The following is a 16,350-nucleotide window of genomic DNA, read 5'->3' as shown; positions in this document are numbered from 1 at the left end:
TCAATATTCCTCTTAAGCGGCTCGCCTCTTAATAATATTAAGCATTGTCATTGTAAAAAATATAATTGCACTTATCCGCAAGAAGTTTCACAGAAATGCTCTGGATAGACGATTCAAGATTATATTCATTTTTGGACTTCAATTAAACTTAAAGCTAATAGTAATCGCGTATAGGGAACAATTTCATGGGTAATCAACGACTTGGTTGTCGATCGCTTTCGGCGACAGGCAAACGAAGATTCTTCTTGGTGATCGGAAGTTACGCGGACCTGGCATGAACTAAGCCTTTTAGTGCATACCGTTTTTCTAAACTGGATCTGTTGTTATTATTCGTGACCATACTTTGTTTTACATTAAAAGTAACGACGTCATCGTGACAAAATTTCTTCAAATCTGCTTTTGATATAGCTTCATCAATACTTTCATATATTTTCAATGATTTTAAAAAGCATAAATCCAGGTGCTCTTACAGCCGAGAAAACTACAAAGTTGTCGCGGCATGTGGTGGGCAGAGCTGAACCACCTCTTTGCTAAGTCTCCGGCAGTCCGAGCGTTGAATTGTTAGATTTTCCATATCGTACAAGGTAGCTACTATGACCAATGTCATGTCGTAGACAGCTGATATTTCTTTTTTACTGAGCTTGAATTGAGAGCTTAAAATTGCAATTTTTAAGATGTTATTTGCTCGTGCCATCCAAAGAGCTTGATGCATTTCGCCAGCAGGTCCTATTTTTTGTTCGCCACCTAGGTATATTATGGAGATTTTAATTTACTTCCGAAATTCTCCTGTAGCATAATTTGGTCGGGACAAAAGTGACGTGGATAAGAGATGGCTAAGAGATAATATTAAAATAATAAAATAAAATATATTAAAATAATAAACATATGCGAATACACATATAGATACATAGGTACACAGAGGCAAGGGATACTAATCATATGCCTAAATAGGTCTAAAATAACCCAATCTGACACAAAGTCATTAGCTATGTTTCAAATCAGTTTGGAAAACAAAATTATGATGGTAGTTAAATGAAATAGGGTATAAAGATGTCCATACTCATAGCGGATACCTGTTGACCAGCAACAATGACCTTACATTACATAACACTTGAATACCCTCCACAAAAATGATGAAACTTGAAGAATTGTAGCGTAGTTCAGGAGAAAAATATAGTGGATTGGATGAATCTACAAGAATAATTTACAACCAGTACTATTTGTCGAAGTTTCCTGTTCACCTAATTAAATGAGGGGGGTTAAGTGGGCTAAGTTCGTTTTTTCATCGGTATATTTCTGACGGACGGTAATACTGCTGCTCGCTCCTGCTCCTCTCTTACGACGAAAAAATGAGTCGGGAGAGCGTAATTTCAAATGGACCATTGACATGGGTATGGACAATAGGCAAAAACAGCCAAGGCACATTGCTAGGTTCATAGAAACCTCACCTCGACGAAAAGGCCGATTTTCTCTTCAAGATATATTGGGCAAAGGGGTTGATTTTACCTTGCAAGCCTTGCGTTTTCTGGGCCGTTTTGCCTGTAGTCCATACCTTTTTTCCTCAGGCATTTCGGGGCGCGCGATTTGAAAGAACGGCCGTAGACCCAAAATGGCAAATATAATAGATAAGAGTTTAATCAGATGATTAGTTATGGGATATTCTTATGTTTTTGGCCTAATTTATGGTTTTAGCTAGCCAACACGATCTTAGCTCAATTAATACTGTACAAATGAAACGAAACCCAAAAACCACTCGTACACGGAGTACGATCCGTTTGTTTGTTTTTGTTCGTTATCGCCGCCACAACGTACCGAGCCGAGCCGGACGAAATAATTTTTGGCCTCTTGAGCACGTGAATATTGTTGTCGTTGCGCCCGTTGCACTTGCAGCCTGAGTTGGTGTTAGTTAGTGGTTAGTGTGTGTGACTCCGTGTCGTGTTGGTGTGAGTGTAGACGGGTCATTAAATCGGGGTGCCGCTCTTGCTCCCGTTGTTTGTTGCTGCTGCTGGTTGTTCTTTTGGTAAATTGCACAAGTGTAACGGTTTGCAAGAGGTCCAACAGCAACAGCCATGCGAATAATGTAAAGTGTGTAAACCAAAGAGAACCGCGAAAAAAGTGCAGCTCATTCAAACTGAATATGAAAGCAGGCACAAAATAAATTGCCATAAATTATTGCTATAAGCGTTTGCGTGATGAAAGAAACATAGTAAAGTGCAATAACAAATGAAAAGCGACCAAAAGCGAAATTGTGGAAAATACATGCATATATGTACACACATAACAGTGAATTGTGAAAATTAACATAGTGGAGGAGGAAACTAGTGGACGGAAAACAACAAAAAGAAAGAAGCAGAAGAAGCAGCAGAGGAAAAACGTTTGCTGCACTTACCCACCCCTCCTCTGCGTCCTTTTCCCAGGCCCTATCCCCTACCATCAGGCCAGGCTGGTTTTTGCTCTCTCTCCTCGTTGGGTTTCTCTCCTTCTGCCTTCTGTCAGCGGAAACCTGACATGCGCTCTCGTGCTCTCTCGCACTGCACTTCTGGTTTGCCCTTTTCGAGCTGCTGCTCCTTTTTATGAGTCACGAACGAGGGCAAAATGTGTAAAATAAGAAGAAATTGTGTAAGAAAACGCGGTGACAGTGCAAATGAGTGGCAAAAATAAGAAGTTGAGAAGGAATCTAGCAAACATCGGCAAATTCAACACAAAAGTGCAATGCTGTGATGTGTGAACCGGTCAAACAGAACGACTCATTTGTTCCCATAGATCCCCACCCCCTCACCCTCCCCTGTCCCTTTCATAGTACATTCTGCGAGTGAAATTTTGTGTGGAACAGCCGCTGCCTTCTGTTGGAGTCGAGGGCGGGTAAACAAATTAAATAATTTGTTTATAAAACTGTGAGAATGATGAGTGCCGCTGACGCATTTTGCTGCTAATCAGAGAAGAACAACCGCGGAGAGCGATCTCTTTATCTGTTCCGTTCTCTGACTCTCTCTTCCTCCTCCTACTGGTTCTTTCCATCCATATTTGGCCTTGTGTTTTATCTTAAATGCTTAGTCGCTGTACAAAGACTTGTTCTAATTAGCAAATGCTTGAGTTTTATCTTTCGGCGCTTGAAAAAAATCGATATATGTATAACGGGGCTGACGGGGGGTGTTGGTCAACATTTTTCGAGTGGTGGGTGACGACATTAACATCCCATGTGCCGTTGCTTTCCACCTTCTGTTCTGTCTGTCATTCATTCAATCCGGCAGGGTATTACTCATACACGGACACCTATTAAAAACGTGCGTGCATGCGTCCCCAGCCCTGACACTGACCACAGGTAAAAAGACAGAGAGAGTGCGAGAGAGAGCGGGCTTAGTTGCGCTCTCACAGACACGAGTTCTGTCTCTCTTTCTATGTCTTCTTCCTTTGCCTTTCTTTTGCCGGTCGCTTCTCTGTTTACAATTTCGTTTTAACCATCTGTGGAGGGGTAGAATCCAACCCCCAAAACGCAGCCATTTGGCGGCAGTACCATCAAATGGAACATTTGAATTTCCCTCGAAGGAAAATACGTGTAACGTAATCAAACATTTTCTAGTTCTCGGCCAGAATCATTCGAAGGGGTTGTTGTTGTGGTTGTTGCCTGCTTGTCGGCCTGGAAAATGCACTCAAGCGTTTGGGATCTTCTTCTTGCTGCGTGGCTGTACCCTGTACTTAGCGGGTATTTTGGGTCACCCCGTTAGGTCCGATCTTTGAGACTGTTTACTGTTGCGGGGGTATCCCTCAGTCGAGACACTCTCTATCGTTCCTACTAGTTTTTTATTTTTTTTATTATTTCTCGCTGTCTGACAAGTTTTACGTTTTTGTAGTGTTTCCTTCTATTGGGAGCGACATGCACTTGGCAGTCAGAGAACTCCATTGAGGTTGAGAGCCAGAACAGTAATCTTAATGTGTTCCGTCTCTCTCTGTCGCTATGGGGTGTGACGCGGTCGCTGGAGTTCAAGTGGCTCCAAGACTGCGCTTTTTGCATGCGAAATGGAGGCGTGTCCGCTTACATTAGAGTTGAATTAGTTTACTTGAAGCGGGCATTGGGACAAGTTTTTGGGATTGTATACAGGGTGTCTGCACTTCATTTGATGCGCCATCAAAGTCGTTTAGTTGCGCTCCATTAGCTAATGTTCTCACACTGGGCTGGCCTGGCAGATGGTTTCCCAGTTATCTGGTTGCATCAGACGAAGCATCGCCGACCCCGAAAGCATGTCGACGCGACCGGGGGACCCTATCTCGTGTGTGGCATCTCTGATAACCGAGACACAATACAATCAACAACTCGCTTTCCACACACCATCAAACAATCAAACTACATCAGACAGAAACTCCCAGCTCCTCTGATCTTTCCCCTTTGGAGCCGGGCCGGTAATTAAAGTTCCGCTGTTCAGCAAGCAACGCCCACAGAACAAATTTTTGAGAATGGGTCGAAGGGGAGCCTAATTAGTCGGAGATCGTCTAGCTGTCCATTTATCAATTAGTGTTAAACTAACTAATGGAACAGCTGCCCCTCAGATCCGATCCGCGGACCTTCGAGAAGGACGGACAAATACCGACCCCAATCGAGTATCAATTCAATTGAACCCGTTTACTCGTTACTCGTTTGACATGCAAATTTTTGTCTAACAAGCGAACCGATCCGGAGTTCTATTTGCCATGACATAATCCCCATAAATCGACCCTGGAGGCAATGATCTAATGGAGCAATCAATGCAATTCATTCCGAATATGATTTCATTGCGGTAGCCGCAGGCTTAGTTCTATATTTTACAAATACCCATAGCTTATTGGTAGGTTGGTTCCCATAGTTCGCCCCAGCCCTCCCATCGGGGTTTTCTTTTCCCATTTGTTTTTTTCTATTTCGAAGCGATGACGTTGTCAAACTTGTTTTGTTCCCTTCCATTCACATGAACCTATTTTTTATCAACGTTTATTGTTTTGCGACTGTTGCCTGTTTATTGCCTTTCCAACTGTCGCTTAATTGACTTCGTTGCGGACTGTGTCTCGCATATTCTCCAGTGCTAGAGACACCTCAGATGGCGGAGGGCAGATCTTCTCCATTCAAGAATTCTGAATACATCCCCCGATTCAATTGAGGGAGGTCTTATCTCTCAAGGGCCCCCGTTCCAGCCATATCTTGAGTTGGTTTCTGCACTCGCTCGAGTTTTATTCAAATTGAAATGGGACTTTGAGTGGCGCAATGCCTCATAAAGATATGCTGTCGAATAGGTATTTCTTGAAATTACTGATAACAGGGGAATTTTCGAATAAAAGTTTATGAATAGTTTATGAATTCGCATGATGATCGCATACGAGTCTGTTTTGAAGTGTAGGGAATTATTGATTTGGATTTTTGTAGTTGGAACAAGTGATTACAGCGGAAGAGGGCTGGTTACTCATTTATTACAGCGTTTTTTCCGCATAAGATAATAAAGAATCGTGGTGTTTAAGGCAAGATAGGCGTCTTTTCAACTGGACAAAGAGTATGGTTTCAAGGGATATACATATTTCTATTCTTATCTCTAAGATAGTTTCTTAGTCTATCAAAGATTTCAGAAATTCTCAGACTTTTCTTGCCTTGTCATCGGAATCTGGTGCAAGGAATCCTTCACTTGAGAGGAATTTCTTTAGTGGCCCTCCTGCCTCAAGACAAGTTGCATTCCCACCCAGCAACAACACAACCCCAGGGAGGCTGTCGGCAGCTCAGTCCTTGGCCTTCAGGCGTCGTCTCTTTTATTGGATTGCGGATTGCCGGCGCCGTCTTGTCACAACAGCTGCTGCTGGCGGTGCTAACGTCTCTGCCGCTTAGTTGGAGGGCAATCGCTGTCTCGTTTCGTTTCGTTTTCATTTGTTTGTTTGCTGTTTCGTTTTGTTGCTATTTTCGTTCCATTTGCGCAGCTAATTTGCAAGTAAAACGATCGGAGACGGTGCGGTGCTATGCGGTTTGGCTATGTTTTAATTAAGGCTAAATGTGGATCTGTCTCTGCCGCTGCTGGTCTTCAGGCCGGAAAGGAGAGGCCTCTCGTAAATCAGCAAAGAAGACGTGGAGTAGTAGCCGATTAGATCAGCATCAGGTTCCGTTAGTGGGAATGAGGCACAAAAGAGAGCCACACTGAGCGACAGAGAGCGACAGAGAGAGACCTGTCATGTCGTAACTGTTGTTTCAAGCGGCCGAAACTTATCAAGTCATGAGCGCAATCAAAAAGTAAAATAACGCTGCCTCCCCGCTTATCTGTTGATAAGCAAACCGACTCACGCACACACACACACATGCACATGCACACGCATGGCAGTAACGGTTTCTTCACTGCTTTTGAATGTGGCACTGCTTGATAGGTAGGGCGTCCGTCTGTCAGCTTGACAGGCGCCTGCTATAATCTGATTGAGCTACCAGCTCACGTCCCGCCTTTAGTAACGTTTTTTCTGGAATTTAGAGGGTATGAGGATTCTGGCCAGGTGTTTGCAAGGCAGAATCTGCTGAAAGACTGCAAAAACCATAGTCCCTTAAATATCCCCCTATAAACGATCGATCTGCAATCGAATCTAAAGTTACGGCCACTGAAGAATGCTTTTTTCCGATTTACTGCTGATAAAAGTCGAAAAGTCGTCGATCCCACGCGTCAATCATACATTCTTCCAATAATAATACATTTTAGCAGCGATAATTGGCCATTGAGCCGCCGGCAGAGCCAAAATGATAGGAAGACATTGACACAGAGAGAGAGGGAGAGATAGAGAGAGAGAGCCGCAATAACGGGGCAAAGCCAATAACAATTCTTGTTCTTCTTGTTTTCTTTTATGGCTTTTTGGTCAGCTTTTGTCAGTTGCACAGCTGCGTCTCTCTCGTTCTCTCTCTGGTTTTTTCTGTTTCTGTTTGTTCCTTTTTATTTCCGGTATAAAAAAACTTTGCGCATGCCTTTTCTCTTCTGCCAACAGAAGAAACCGGTCGCTCTCTCTCTCTCTCACTCGTTGCCTCTCTTTGCGGTTTTTGTTGACATTCTGATGCACTTCTACACACAAACACACACACACACACGCATAGGCACACAGGTAGCCGCTTACTTGCGGCTGCCCTTATCTGCGTTTGCTTTGTGGTTGCTTCTTTTGACTTTTCCGCTTCCTCTTCCACTTGGTTTTGTTGTTGCAATTGCTTTCCTCCAAAGGCAGCTTGGACTCTGTGACTCTCAAACTGTATTTTTTTTATCAGCAAGCGTTGATTGTTGCCTGTGTTGTTTTCCACTTAATTTGCCACTGACCCACAAACGAGAAATGAGAGCAGGCCCCACGATAAGGGGAACAAAAACCCACCGAGCAACCCTCCTCCCCTACAAACCCATCAACGAGAAAAGTGGATTTTGAAAGAGATTTTAAGGGCAGCCTGAAAATATGCAACACTTTTTGGGCCTACCAGTGTGTAGAATTCATGTCGAAAGAGTGTAGAATTGACAATTGTTTTCTGTGTAAAATTCTAATTATTGCAATTTTTTAAAACACAGTGTGTTCTGGAGGGGGGTCGGGGGGAGTAAGAGAGATCGAGTGCGAGTGTGAAAATTAAATGTAAAAATTCCAACTTTCAGGGAAATTGTGCAATTTGAAACTAAGCCTTAGTTAGGTTAAAACTGCCGTGCAATCCAACATAAGAGGAGCTCCCAGAAGAGCTACTGCAAAAACTGCAAAGACGGCGTCCCCCCGCAGCTACGTTCGCTCGCGCTCTACGCCCCAATCGCCGCACTCCCCGCAGGCGAGTGCGCACATCCTTGGTAGGGCCGCCCACTGCCAGTCACCGGCATCGCCGTCGCCGTCGCCATCATCGCCATCGCCGGCGTGCCCCACGCTGCGGCTGCAGCCACGCCTCCATCAGTCCGAGCAGCAGCTTTGCCAGCGGCGTCGCATCTATGCGTCCACGGGGAGTGCGGCAAATATTATGATGGATCGCGAATCCCTTAGCGAATGGGCTAAGGACAAGCCGCTCAGCATACTGCAGCTGGATCCGGCGGATCGGGCCGTGCTTCGTATAGCAGGTGAGTGAACCCCCCTCCAAACCCGTAGACCAAAAGCACCACCGTTTAATCCGTAATGCAACCCAACAATGCCAGGCTGATGGCTCCATTCAAATGACAATTATTTGCACGACCAAGTCCACGCCCCTCGACGGTTCATTGCACTCGCAGTGCTTGTTAAACTGTGCTTTATTTTCTATTTGCACTCGTTCTGCTGCCTTGCATCTGACGCAGCAGCAACGGCAGCAGCAGAATATTATGCGCCCATTCCACGCCAAATCGCCGAGTGCACGACCCGTTTTTCACCGATGCTGCTCGGCTAAAAATAGTGCAAATTTTAAGAAATTTAGTAGCTATTTATTCGGTTTTATCCCTAAATCTAAAGAAAATCCAAATTACTTTTATGAATACCAGATAAGTCGGGGAATTAAATACATAATATTAAAATATAAATTCTAAAAAAATATATATCGACCGGAAAAAGGCGTCGTGTAACAGTAGCTTAACGGTTGCAGCTTCCACTCGATCCACACCCATATTCCCCACACATTTCTCCATCTCCATCTCCCTCTCTCTCTCTCTCTCTCTCTCTGTTGCTCTTTTGGCCTGCCAGTCACTTGTGTGATTCTATTTCTGTTACGCCAACGGAGTTTTTACAGCCCACAGAACTATCCCTCACCGACCCGTCCTTCCTCTTACTTTTTGCAATGGCAAAATCGAAATTTATGTCGTCGTCGCCGTCGCCGTCGCAGTCTGAGGGCATTGTTTGTACAGAAACTGAGATACTTGTACGCGAACAAATGGAAGCAGAGCACAGCCTATTGAATACTTTTCGCATTGTGCCCAGGGAATGTGCCCTCCATACACATTTGCACGAGTGTATCTATATTATATACATATATCTCTCTCTGTCTCTGTCTCCTCGTATTTTAGAGGCAGGAAAAGAAATAATAATCAAAGGTTTTCCAAAAAGCCAAGCGAGACTCGAGCCTAGACGCCATGAGCCTTGTCATGCACACGAAATGTATCTTGTTTTTGTACTATTCTCGGGCATTCTCTTTTTCCTGTGCGTCTCAGGCATTTGCCTGACTATAGATCTGGATTCTTCGTTCCAAGAGTGTCTCTCAGAGAACTGGAACTTAAATGAAGGTGCTAAATAAAGAGAAAATCAAAAGGAATGATCTACAGGGCCCAAGTGCACAAGGCATTTTAATATAAGTAGATGTACAGAGACAGAATAAAGCAGAAAGACTGCTCTGTATAGCTTCTGGCGTCCTAGAACTTTCTTTTAGCTTCGGAAACAAACGAGGAGCATGTGTCACTGTCACTGTCACTTCCAGTTCCACTTTCCTTCCTTCTTGCACTGCTTCTCCTCGTCTCTTTGCTTCTCAGTTGTAATTGCTTTCAATTGAAATTGATTCAATAAGTGAAAACGCCCAAGATCGTGAACGAAACTGAAAACGAAACTCGTTTCACCTTAACGGATATGACTAGATGTATCTGCCAGTACGAGTATATATAAATTGAGATTGATGTCTGGAATTATGGCATTGGGCGGGTGGTCGTGGTCCCAGCCAGACACCGTCAACACCTACAACGAGTACGAGTACGAGTATCTTTCCGTCTATCTGCAGCTGTAGGTATAGGTATATCCGTAGATATGTAAATATGTATATTTCGCCTGTTCCCATTCCAGCATCCGAATTGCGACTCCGCCTGCGAAATGAAAAGTTTTTTCATAGAGTTTTGTTGTTTGCCCTGCTGTTGGCCGACTAGAGTTTTGGGTTTTAATTAGCCAACTGGCTCAGGGCTACACACGCACACAATTTGGCTACATGTAACGGAAAACTTACCCACATGAGTCCAATACTTGTTAATGGGATTCAACAGAACATAGTGATGATAAGACGTGTTAATACCCCGAAAGTCTCGATATATTTGTATATTTTAATTTAAAATTAAGACAATGAAAAAAATAAAAATAATTCGAAAAAATGTTAAAACAAGTAAAATATATAAATTAAACACGTAACTTCAAGACCTATCAAGCCAATATATGAGATCATTCGAAGATCCATTACATTTTGTTTGTAAATGTCAACATTTCGGAATATTTTGGACCGGAAACTTTCTGTTCTCACTTAAAATTGCTTTAAACTATCCAAAAATCGATTGTTATCGCGGCGCCAAGGCAACCATCGATAGTATCGATAATGGGCTCGATGACTTAACATCACTAAACACTGAACGACAAGAGTCAAGTAAACACACGGACACCCACACGCATCGTGAGGCAGATGAACCGTACTGCCTTCTGGGATCAGCTGAAAGATGTGCTAATGCCTTGATTAAATAATACATACTCGGGTTTTCGTAATAGTTTATTATTCACAATTGTTTTCGTGGGTATTTTTAAACACTTTGCAAGTCTACTTCTCACTTAATCTTTCTGTGTCTCCCTTTTTGTGGGCACGCCTGCGCAAAGTGAACCAATTTTGGTCTTCGATCTTGGGAATTGAGCAAAGCAAAGCAAAGATTAAGTAGGTGTTTGGTTGTTTGGTCGCTGGAGCTATAATATCGAGCCATTTTCGATTTGGATTTTGGATTATTTTGACGGCATTCGACAGCATTTATTTTTAGATATGTGTTATCATTGATGAGACAAGCGCTCGCGCCCAAAAACATCGCAATCGCTATCGAAGTGCCACTCGCTGGCGTCTAAGGCAGCGGTGGGCAGGCGTTTTGAACTTTGGAGCAGTCCAAAAAAGCACCCTTATCAGCGAAACTCAAGTCGAGCATCGATGTGTTAATCGACACTTATCGAAAATGATCGATATTCATTGCCATTTAATTTATTGTAATCGATATTTATTCAAACTATACCGATCCCTAATCGGAAGTAATCGAAATACACTTATGCATTGATGTTTCACTTAACATAATCGATATATACTCAAAACTCATGTGTTTTGTGCAATACTCGGCCATGGCATTCCCTCGAGTCGCGAGTCTATTATCATTGTGTCGTGTGATCTGGCAGCAGTCTAAGGCTTAGGGTTTGGCGAAGATCTGCTAATAACTGCTAAGAGGGCGGGCCAATCCCCAGTCCGCGGTAGCATCGATTGCAATGGGGAAAACACACACAGAGATTTTTCATTAATAAATCTTTACAGTTCCCCCTCCACACATACGAGTGCTGTGGCACTCTCCATCTGTATCTGAGATGATTAGATATGCTGGGCACACGCCATACGTGCACATTTCACGTATATATTCCGATTAATGGGCAAATTACGAGCTGGCCTGGCAACACAGGCCTCGCCTACCGGAAGTACAGTTGCCGCTAGGAAGCAATTAGAACTTTTGCCAGAGTTGTCGCCCCTGTTTTATCGAGTAGGTTGTATTTGTATCGCTTGCACTTGGCTTCTTTTTTGGGAGCATTCTTTTTTTGGGTTTTGGCTGTTGTATCTCTCAGATACGCAGATACACGCCTACCGACATAACACGATGTTGTTAATTGAAAACTGATAACTGTTTCTCTGTTTCCTCTGTTTCTCTTTTGCCGAAACTGAGCTTCTGCTTCTGTTTCTGTTTCTTTTTAGTAGTGCCTCCCTTTTGGCCTTTTGGGCTTTTTAATTGTCGTTATGTATGCGTGTCTCCATATCGATTCTCGATTCTCCATTCTCCATTCTCCAGCTGTGTGTATCTCTATCGTTATTCTACGTACCGCCTGTGGCCCCTGTGTTTGTCTAGATATCTCTAATTAGTTTCCAATTCAATTTGCATTTCTCGTTTGTTATGTTGCCCCCCTGTTCCTTCCCTTCCCCCATGTATCCACAGTAATTATTCGTCTTAAATTATGACATTTTTAAGTGTTCTGGAATTGAATGACGCTAAAACCAATGAAACCTCTGAATATATTGATAATGATTGGCATTGGCTTGCTTTTTGTAGGCTTTGCTTCTCTACTTTGTCGCGTGTTGAGTTCTTTATGTGCGAGAATGCGAGCTTCTTATAGATACATATGTAGGATAGGATTCGTTTCCGCTGAGTTATGATCGTTTTGAGGATCGTGTCTTGGGTGTGGACAGAGGAATACATAGTTTAAACAACTCCCTCTACACGCCCGGGAATAAAAACCGCATGCATGTCGTGTGCATGATGCGGGAAATTAAAGGCAATTCATGAAAATATTTATTTCGAATCATTAATAATACTTGTAACATTACTTGTATTCCCAAAATAGCAGGTGACACTCGTGAATCATATTCACACGAACCTGCAGTAAATATCTCGCATTCGAAACGGCTTTTTTCGTCTCGTACTTCCCCCAAGGCTACACCGTCCACCGTACACCATATGGCACCTTTCCCAGACAATTCTCTGTCACTCGAAAATCCCATCTCCATCTCCCCTACACGCTCCCTATCTGTACGCGTACATACCTACGAATGTATCTGCCTATCTCTGGCCCTGCGACAACCTCTTCTGAGTCATTAAGATAAGCAATTTTGTGTGTCAATTTGTCAACTCCAAAACGAAACAGAAATAAGGCTTTCGGGTTCGGATCAAAGCCAAGAACCGACAAGCACTTGAATATAAATAAAATCTATAAGGAATGTATCTACACACAAATTATTTGTACACAAATATTTAATTACGCTACTAATTGCCAGTGACGATACGATCCACGACAGCAGCACACTCCGGCAGTCCACGAGGTCAAGATACTTTGTCTTCGGGAGGGAGCGAGAGAGGGGGAAGATACAGATACTCCCCTCCCGCCGGCAGATGTTGTGCAATGTTTTTTTTTGCTACCACATCGCGAGTGGAGTGGATCACAAGTGGCTTTATTTATTTCACTTTTTCCATTCAAGGCGTTGGGGACTTGACTTTCACAGAAATTGCAATGATCTCAGAGCACTGCGTTCAATATCAGTTTATAGATATTTATGACCTGTTATATATAGTAATGTATCTCAGCCAGCGATTGCGTGTCTCTCTCTGTCTCTGTCTCTGTGTGTCTGTCTGTCTCTCTCTGTGTGGAGTGGGTGGAGTGGCCATGACGTCACTGCTGCAAAAGTGAAACAAGTTGGCCTTTGTCAGCAAATCATTTAAATGACATTACACGCGAATGAAACTAAACAACAAACGAATACGAATACGAATCGCAATCCCACAATGTTTGAGTATGGGACGCCCACAACAGCTGGGGAAACCTGTTTGCTAATATTATGGGATGGGACACAGTAACTACTGGATCTCCAGACAACAGTCACTGGGTCACAACTGCCACGTCCACAGCCACAATGGAAAGGGGGAGGCACGGGGCACCCTTGAGCTGGAGTGCAACTTACACGAATCTTCCATATTCCATTCTGTTTTGCCACCCTTGTTTGTACAGAGCACAGACGGGGAAACGATGTAATATACGTATCCATACACCACTATCTAATCGAGCAGAACTTGACACGTCCTGTTTATAATATATTCTTAGAGCAAAATCCCTTCAGTAATGTTTTATCAAAGTACCAAGCGAAGCAAAACATTATCATTTACACTGCGCACGTTCACATGTGAATGGTAATTTGCGGTTCAATATATAACAAACATCAGCTGTTATTCTCTGTTCATCGGATGTAATCGGATCCAACTAACTTAAAAAAAAATAAAATTAAAATTAAAAATTATAAATAAACTAAAACCAATATTTCTCTATTATATAAAATAGTTTTGGGTAGCGGTCTTTCCCCCTTGGTTTGGATTAGGAGGAAAATACCAATGTTTTTTAATAATTATGGGGCTTAGAGAAGAGTATCTTGACTTTGAAACATTCTTGGATTTGCTGTATTTTGACCAAAACCTCACCTCAGCCTTAATTAAGTATACTTCTTCCAAAGTCCTGTCTTCGATTTTCGATGAATCAGCGTGTGTTAAGGGTATTTGTAGTTGGCTTTCTCTTGGCCACTTTTTGATTGTTTACTTAGTGGTTGTTTGGAGGTCCACTCATCCGACATTCCTGTTGTATTTACTTTGTGACTGGACAGTTCAATAAGTTCACAAAAAGTATCGACAAAATTCCACATTGACACATTTCTCGTTTTGGGCCGTTTCGCAATATAAAATGCACAAAGTTAATGCCAGAGATAATGTCTCCATCCACAGAGGCCACTGTATGGAGCACATGACGTTTTGCTTTTGCCGATGGTGTGGGGAGTTGTGGTGTAGACGACGCCCTCTGCGACTGCAATTGCCGGCATTCCGCGGCCGAACGGGAAATTGTCTGGCAGCAGAGCGGAGCCTCAGGGGCGGAGCTTGTATGAGACGGATGCTGGTGGGGGACGGGGACGGGGACGGGGACGAGCGGAATTCCGAAAGCTGTGGGCGTAAGCGTCGTGGGCAGAGAGGGGCTTAGTAATAGTTAGAGTCCCACTCCGAACCGGAATCCCTTTTGGAATCGGAAAACTTTGATTGACACGCAAATGGCGTGTCAGAAGTCCATTCAAAGTACCATAAGCAATCAACTGGCAATTAAAGCCACCATTCCACCCCATTAGAAATCTGCTCAACGATGTGCGATTTCCAATTACTAATTAAAACAGCGATAAAACAGAAAGGAAGCAAAGCCCATGCCCATGCCCATGCAGATCCATCTTTTCAATATACTGGTTATAGGAATTCTAAAGTTGTAGGATATATTCTTGAATGGTTCGGAGAACCCTTGGAGAACATCTGTTCAATATCATATTACCCGCCTGCAATGAAACAACAAAAAAATGGGGTGAAAAATACGCCTTTAATTCGCTTGCAAATATCGATTGTCTTACGAGTGTATTGCCACTTGAGGAAGTGGCCTGTCAGAAAGGAGGGGGCTGGCTGGATTATCTAGATACAAGAATCACTCGACTGCGACTGCGACTGCGACCGAGACATGCAAATAAAAGAAGGCGTAACACACACACGTACAAGCATACAGTCTCGCCATGCCCGGTGTGTGTGTGTGTGCGTGAGTGTGTTTGAGAGCCGAAAAAAGCAAAGCTTTGGTCGCATTAAGCCTACGCCAAAAAAAATCCGACACTCATTTATGGACACTACTGTGGTGCGGGGCTTAGTCACACTCCTCCAGTCCAGTCCCAGGCCTGACTCACGCCCCGATGATCGAATATGAGTTTATGTGGAGATCGCCCCTTTGGACTCCTTCCTCTCTTTCATTTTCACTTCCGTTAGACATGAAACGGAATGAAGCTGGAACAGCTGTTTGCCTGTCGGCTCGCTGCTGCTGCTCTTGACTCGAGTTCCAGCTGGAATTCAACTTTCCATTTTCATAACGAGATTGTGATTGCCGCCGCCGCACAAAACCCACCCCAAAGTCAACTGCATCTTTAAAGCTCGCTCTCACGCAACGCTCAGCTGATCTGCGCGCGCTCTTCGAGTTGAGCGTGGAATAGCCACTCAACTCAATGCCTGCCCTGCTCTCTTTCGCTCTCTCCTCTGCCACTCTTTGGCGCTCACTAATCTTTTGCATCTTACATTTTTATGGATTCTTTTACTATTTTTACACATAAATATTTTTACTCTTGCCGCTGCCGCTGCCGCTGTCGCAGCTCTTCTACTTCTTCTTTTAATGGTTTTTGTTTATGTGAAGAAAAGTGCAATTTGTTTACAACCGGGGAGATCTTTTTTGTGCTCTCTTTTGCTTGAGGCTCGGCTCTGTTAATAAACCACAAGAAAAGACCACAGCCAAATTAGGGCTTTCTGTTTATTAACGGCCATGACCATTAGCGGTTTGTCTTTTTGGTCGACAAGCCCACATGTGATGTCCGTCTAAGCGGCTTCCTCTGGCCCGCAGAAGCCACACACATACACATGTACGCAGGGCAAGCTCGTAAGCACACAGATACTCGGACCAAATATGAGGAATTTCTTTCCATTTTGCACACTCAATGACAATTTTGGTCATTCATGCAGTCCCGCAGAGTAGCTCCACTCAAACTCGGAGTGCGAGAGACAAGAGACCTAAAGAGAGAGAGAGAGACGGCCCCGATCGTTCTCGCGCGCGCTCTCTTCCCATCAGTGCTGCCAGATTTTTAGAGCCACCATAAGCCGAGTGCTCAGCAATGTACAAACTCAATGCCTCCTGCATCTCTGTTTGTGGGGACTTTCTAACAAAAAGTATTGTTTTAGTTTGTGCCATGCTTGTATTGGACGCAATATGTTTTTTAGCGACAGCATGCTGCCGTAATTCGCACAACTTGGCCCCAATAAGCTAAATGAACTTTTAAATAAGCTAGATTTCAAGCTATAAGCATTTCAATTTGTT

The 16,350-nt window shown here is 43.5% G+C and overlaps 1 protein-coding gene and 1 long non-coding RNA gene across 11 annotated transcripts in view; one reads left to right on the top strand and one right to left on the bottom strand.

The window, feature by feature from the left end:
- Window positions 1-1,752: 1,752 nt before the first annotated feature.
- Window positions 1,753-16,350, top strand: part of shot (dystonin-like protein short stop) — a 75,224-nt gene continuing 60,626 nt past the window's right edge. For 9 of the 10 annotated variants that reach the window (XM_033377475.1, XM_033377476.1, XM_033377473.1 and 6 more), the window contains exon 1: window positions 7,608-8,051. In XM_033377475.1, coding sequence (XP_033233366.1) covers window positions 7,955-8,051 — 97 coding nt within the window. In that variant the 5' untranslated portion in view covers window positions 7,608-7,954. Of the gene's footprint in view, window positions 1,913-7,607; window positions 8,052-16,350 lie in introns of those variants that run through there. The other variant, XM_033377455.1, reaches the window with a different exon arrangement.
- Window positions 12,666-14,359, bottom strand: LOC117183511 (uncharacterized). Its single transcript, XR_004468608.1, has 2 exons — window positions 13,899-14,359; window positions 12,666-13,104 (listed from the first exon to the last, which is right to left on the bottom strand). It is a non-coding gene; the product is annotated as an uncharacterized lncRNA (long non-coding RNA).

Source organism: Drosophila pseudoobscura, chromosome 3 (assembly GCF_009870125.1).
Source record: "Drosophila pseudoobscura strain MV-25-SWS-2005 chromosome 3, UCI_Dpse_MV25, whole genome shotgun sequence".
Lineage (NCBI taxonomy): Eukaryota > Metazoa > Arthropoda > Insecta > Diptera > Drosophilidae > Drosophila > Drosophila pseudoobscura.
Note: the sequence above shows the minus strand (reverse complement) of the source record. Positions and strands in the feature narration are given on the sequence as shown.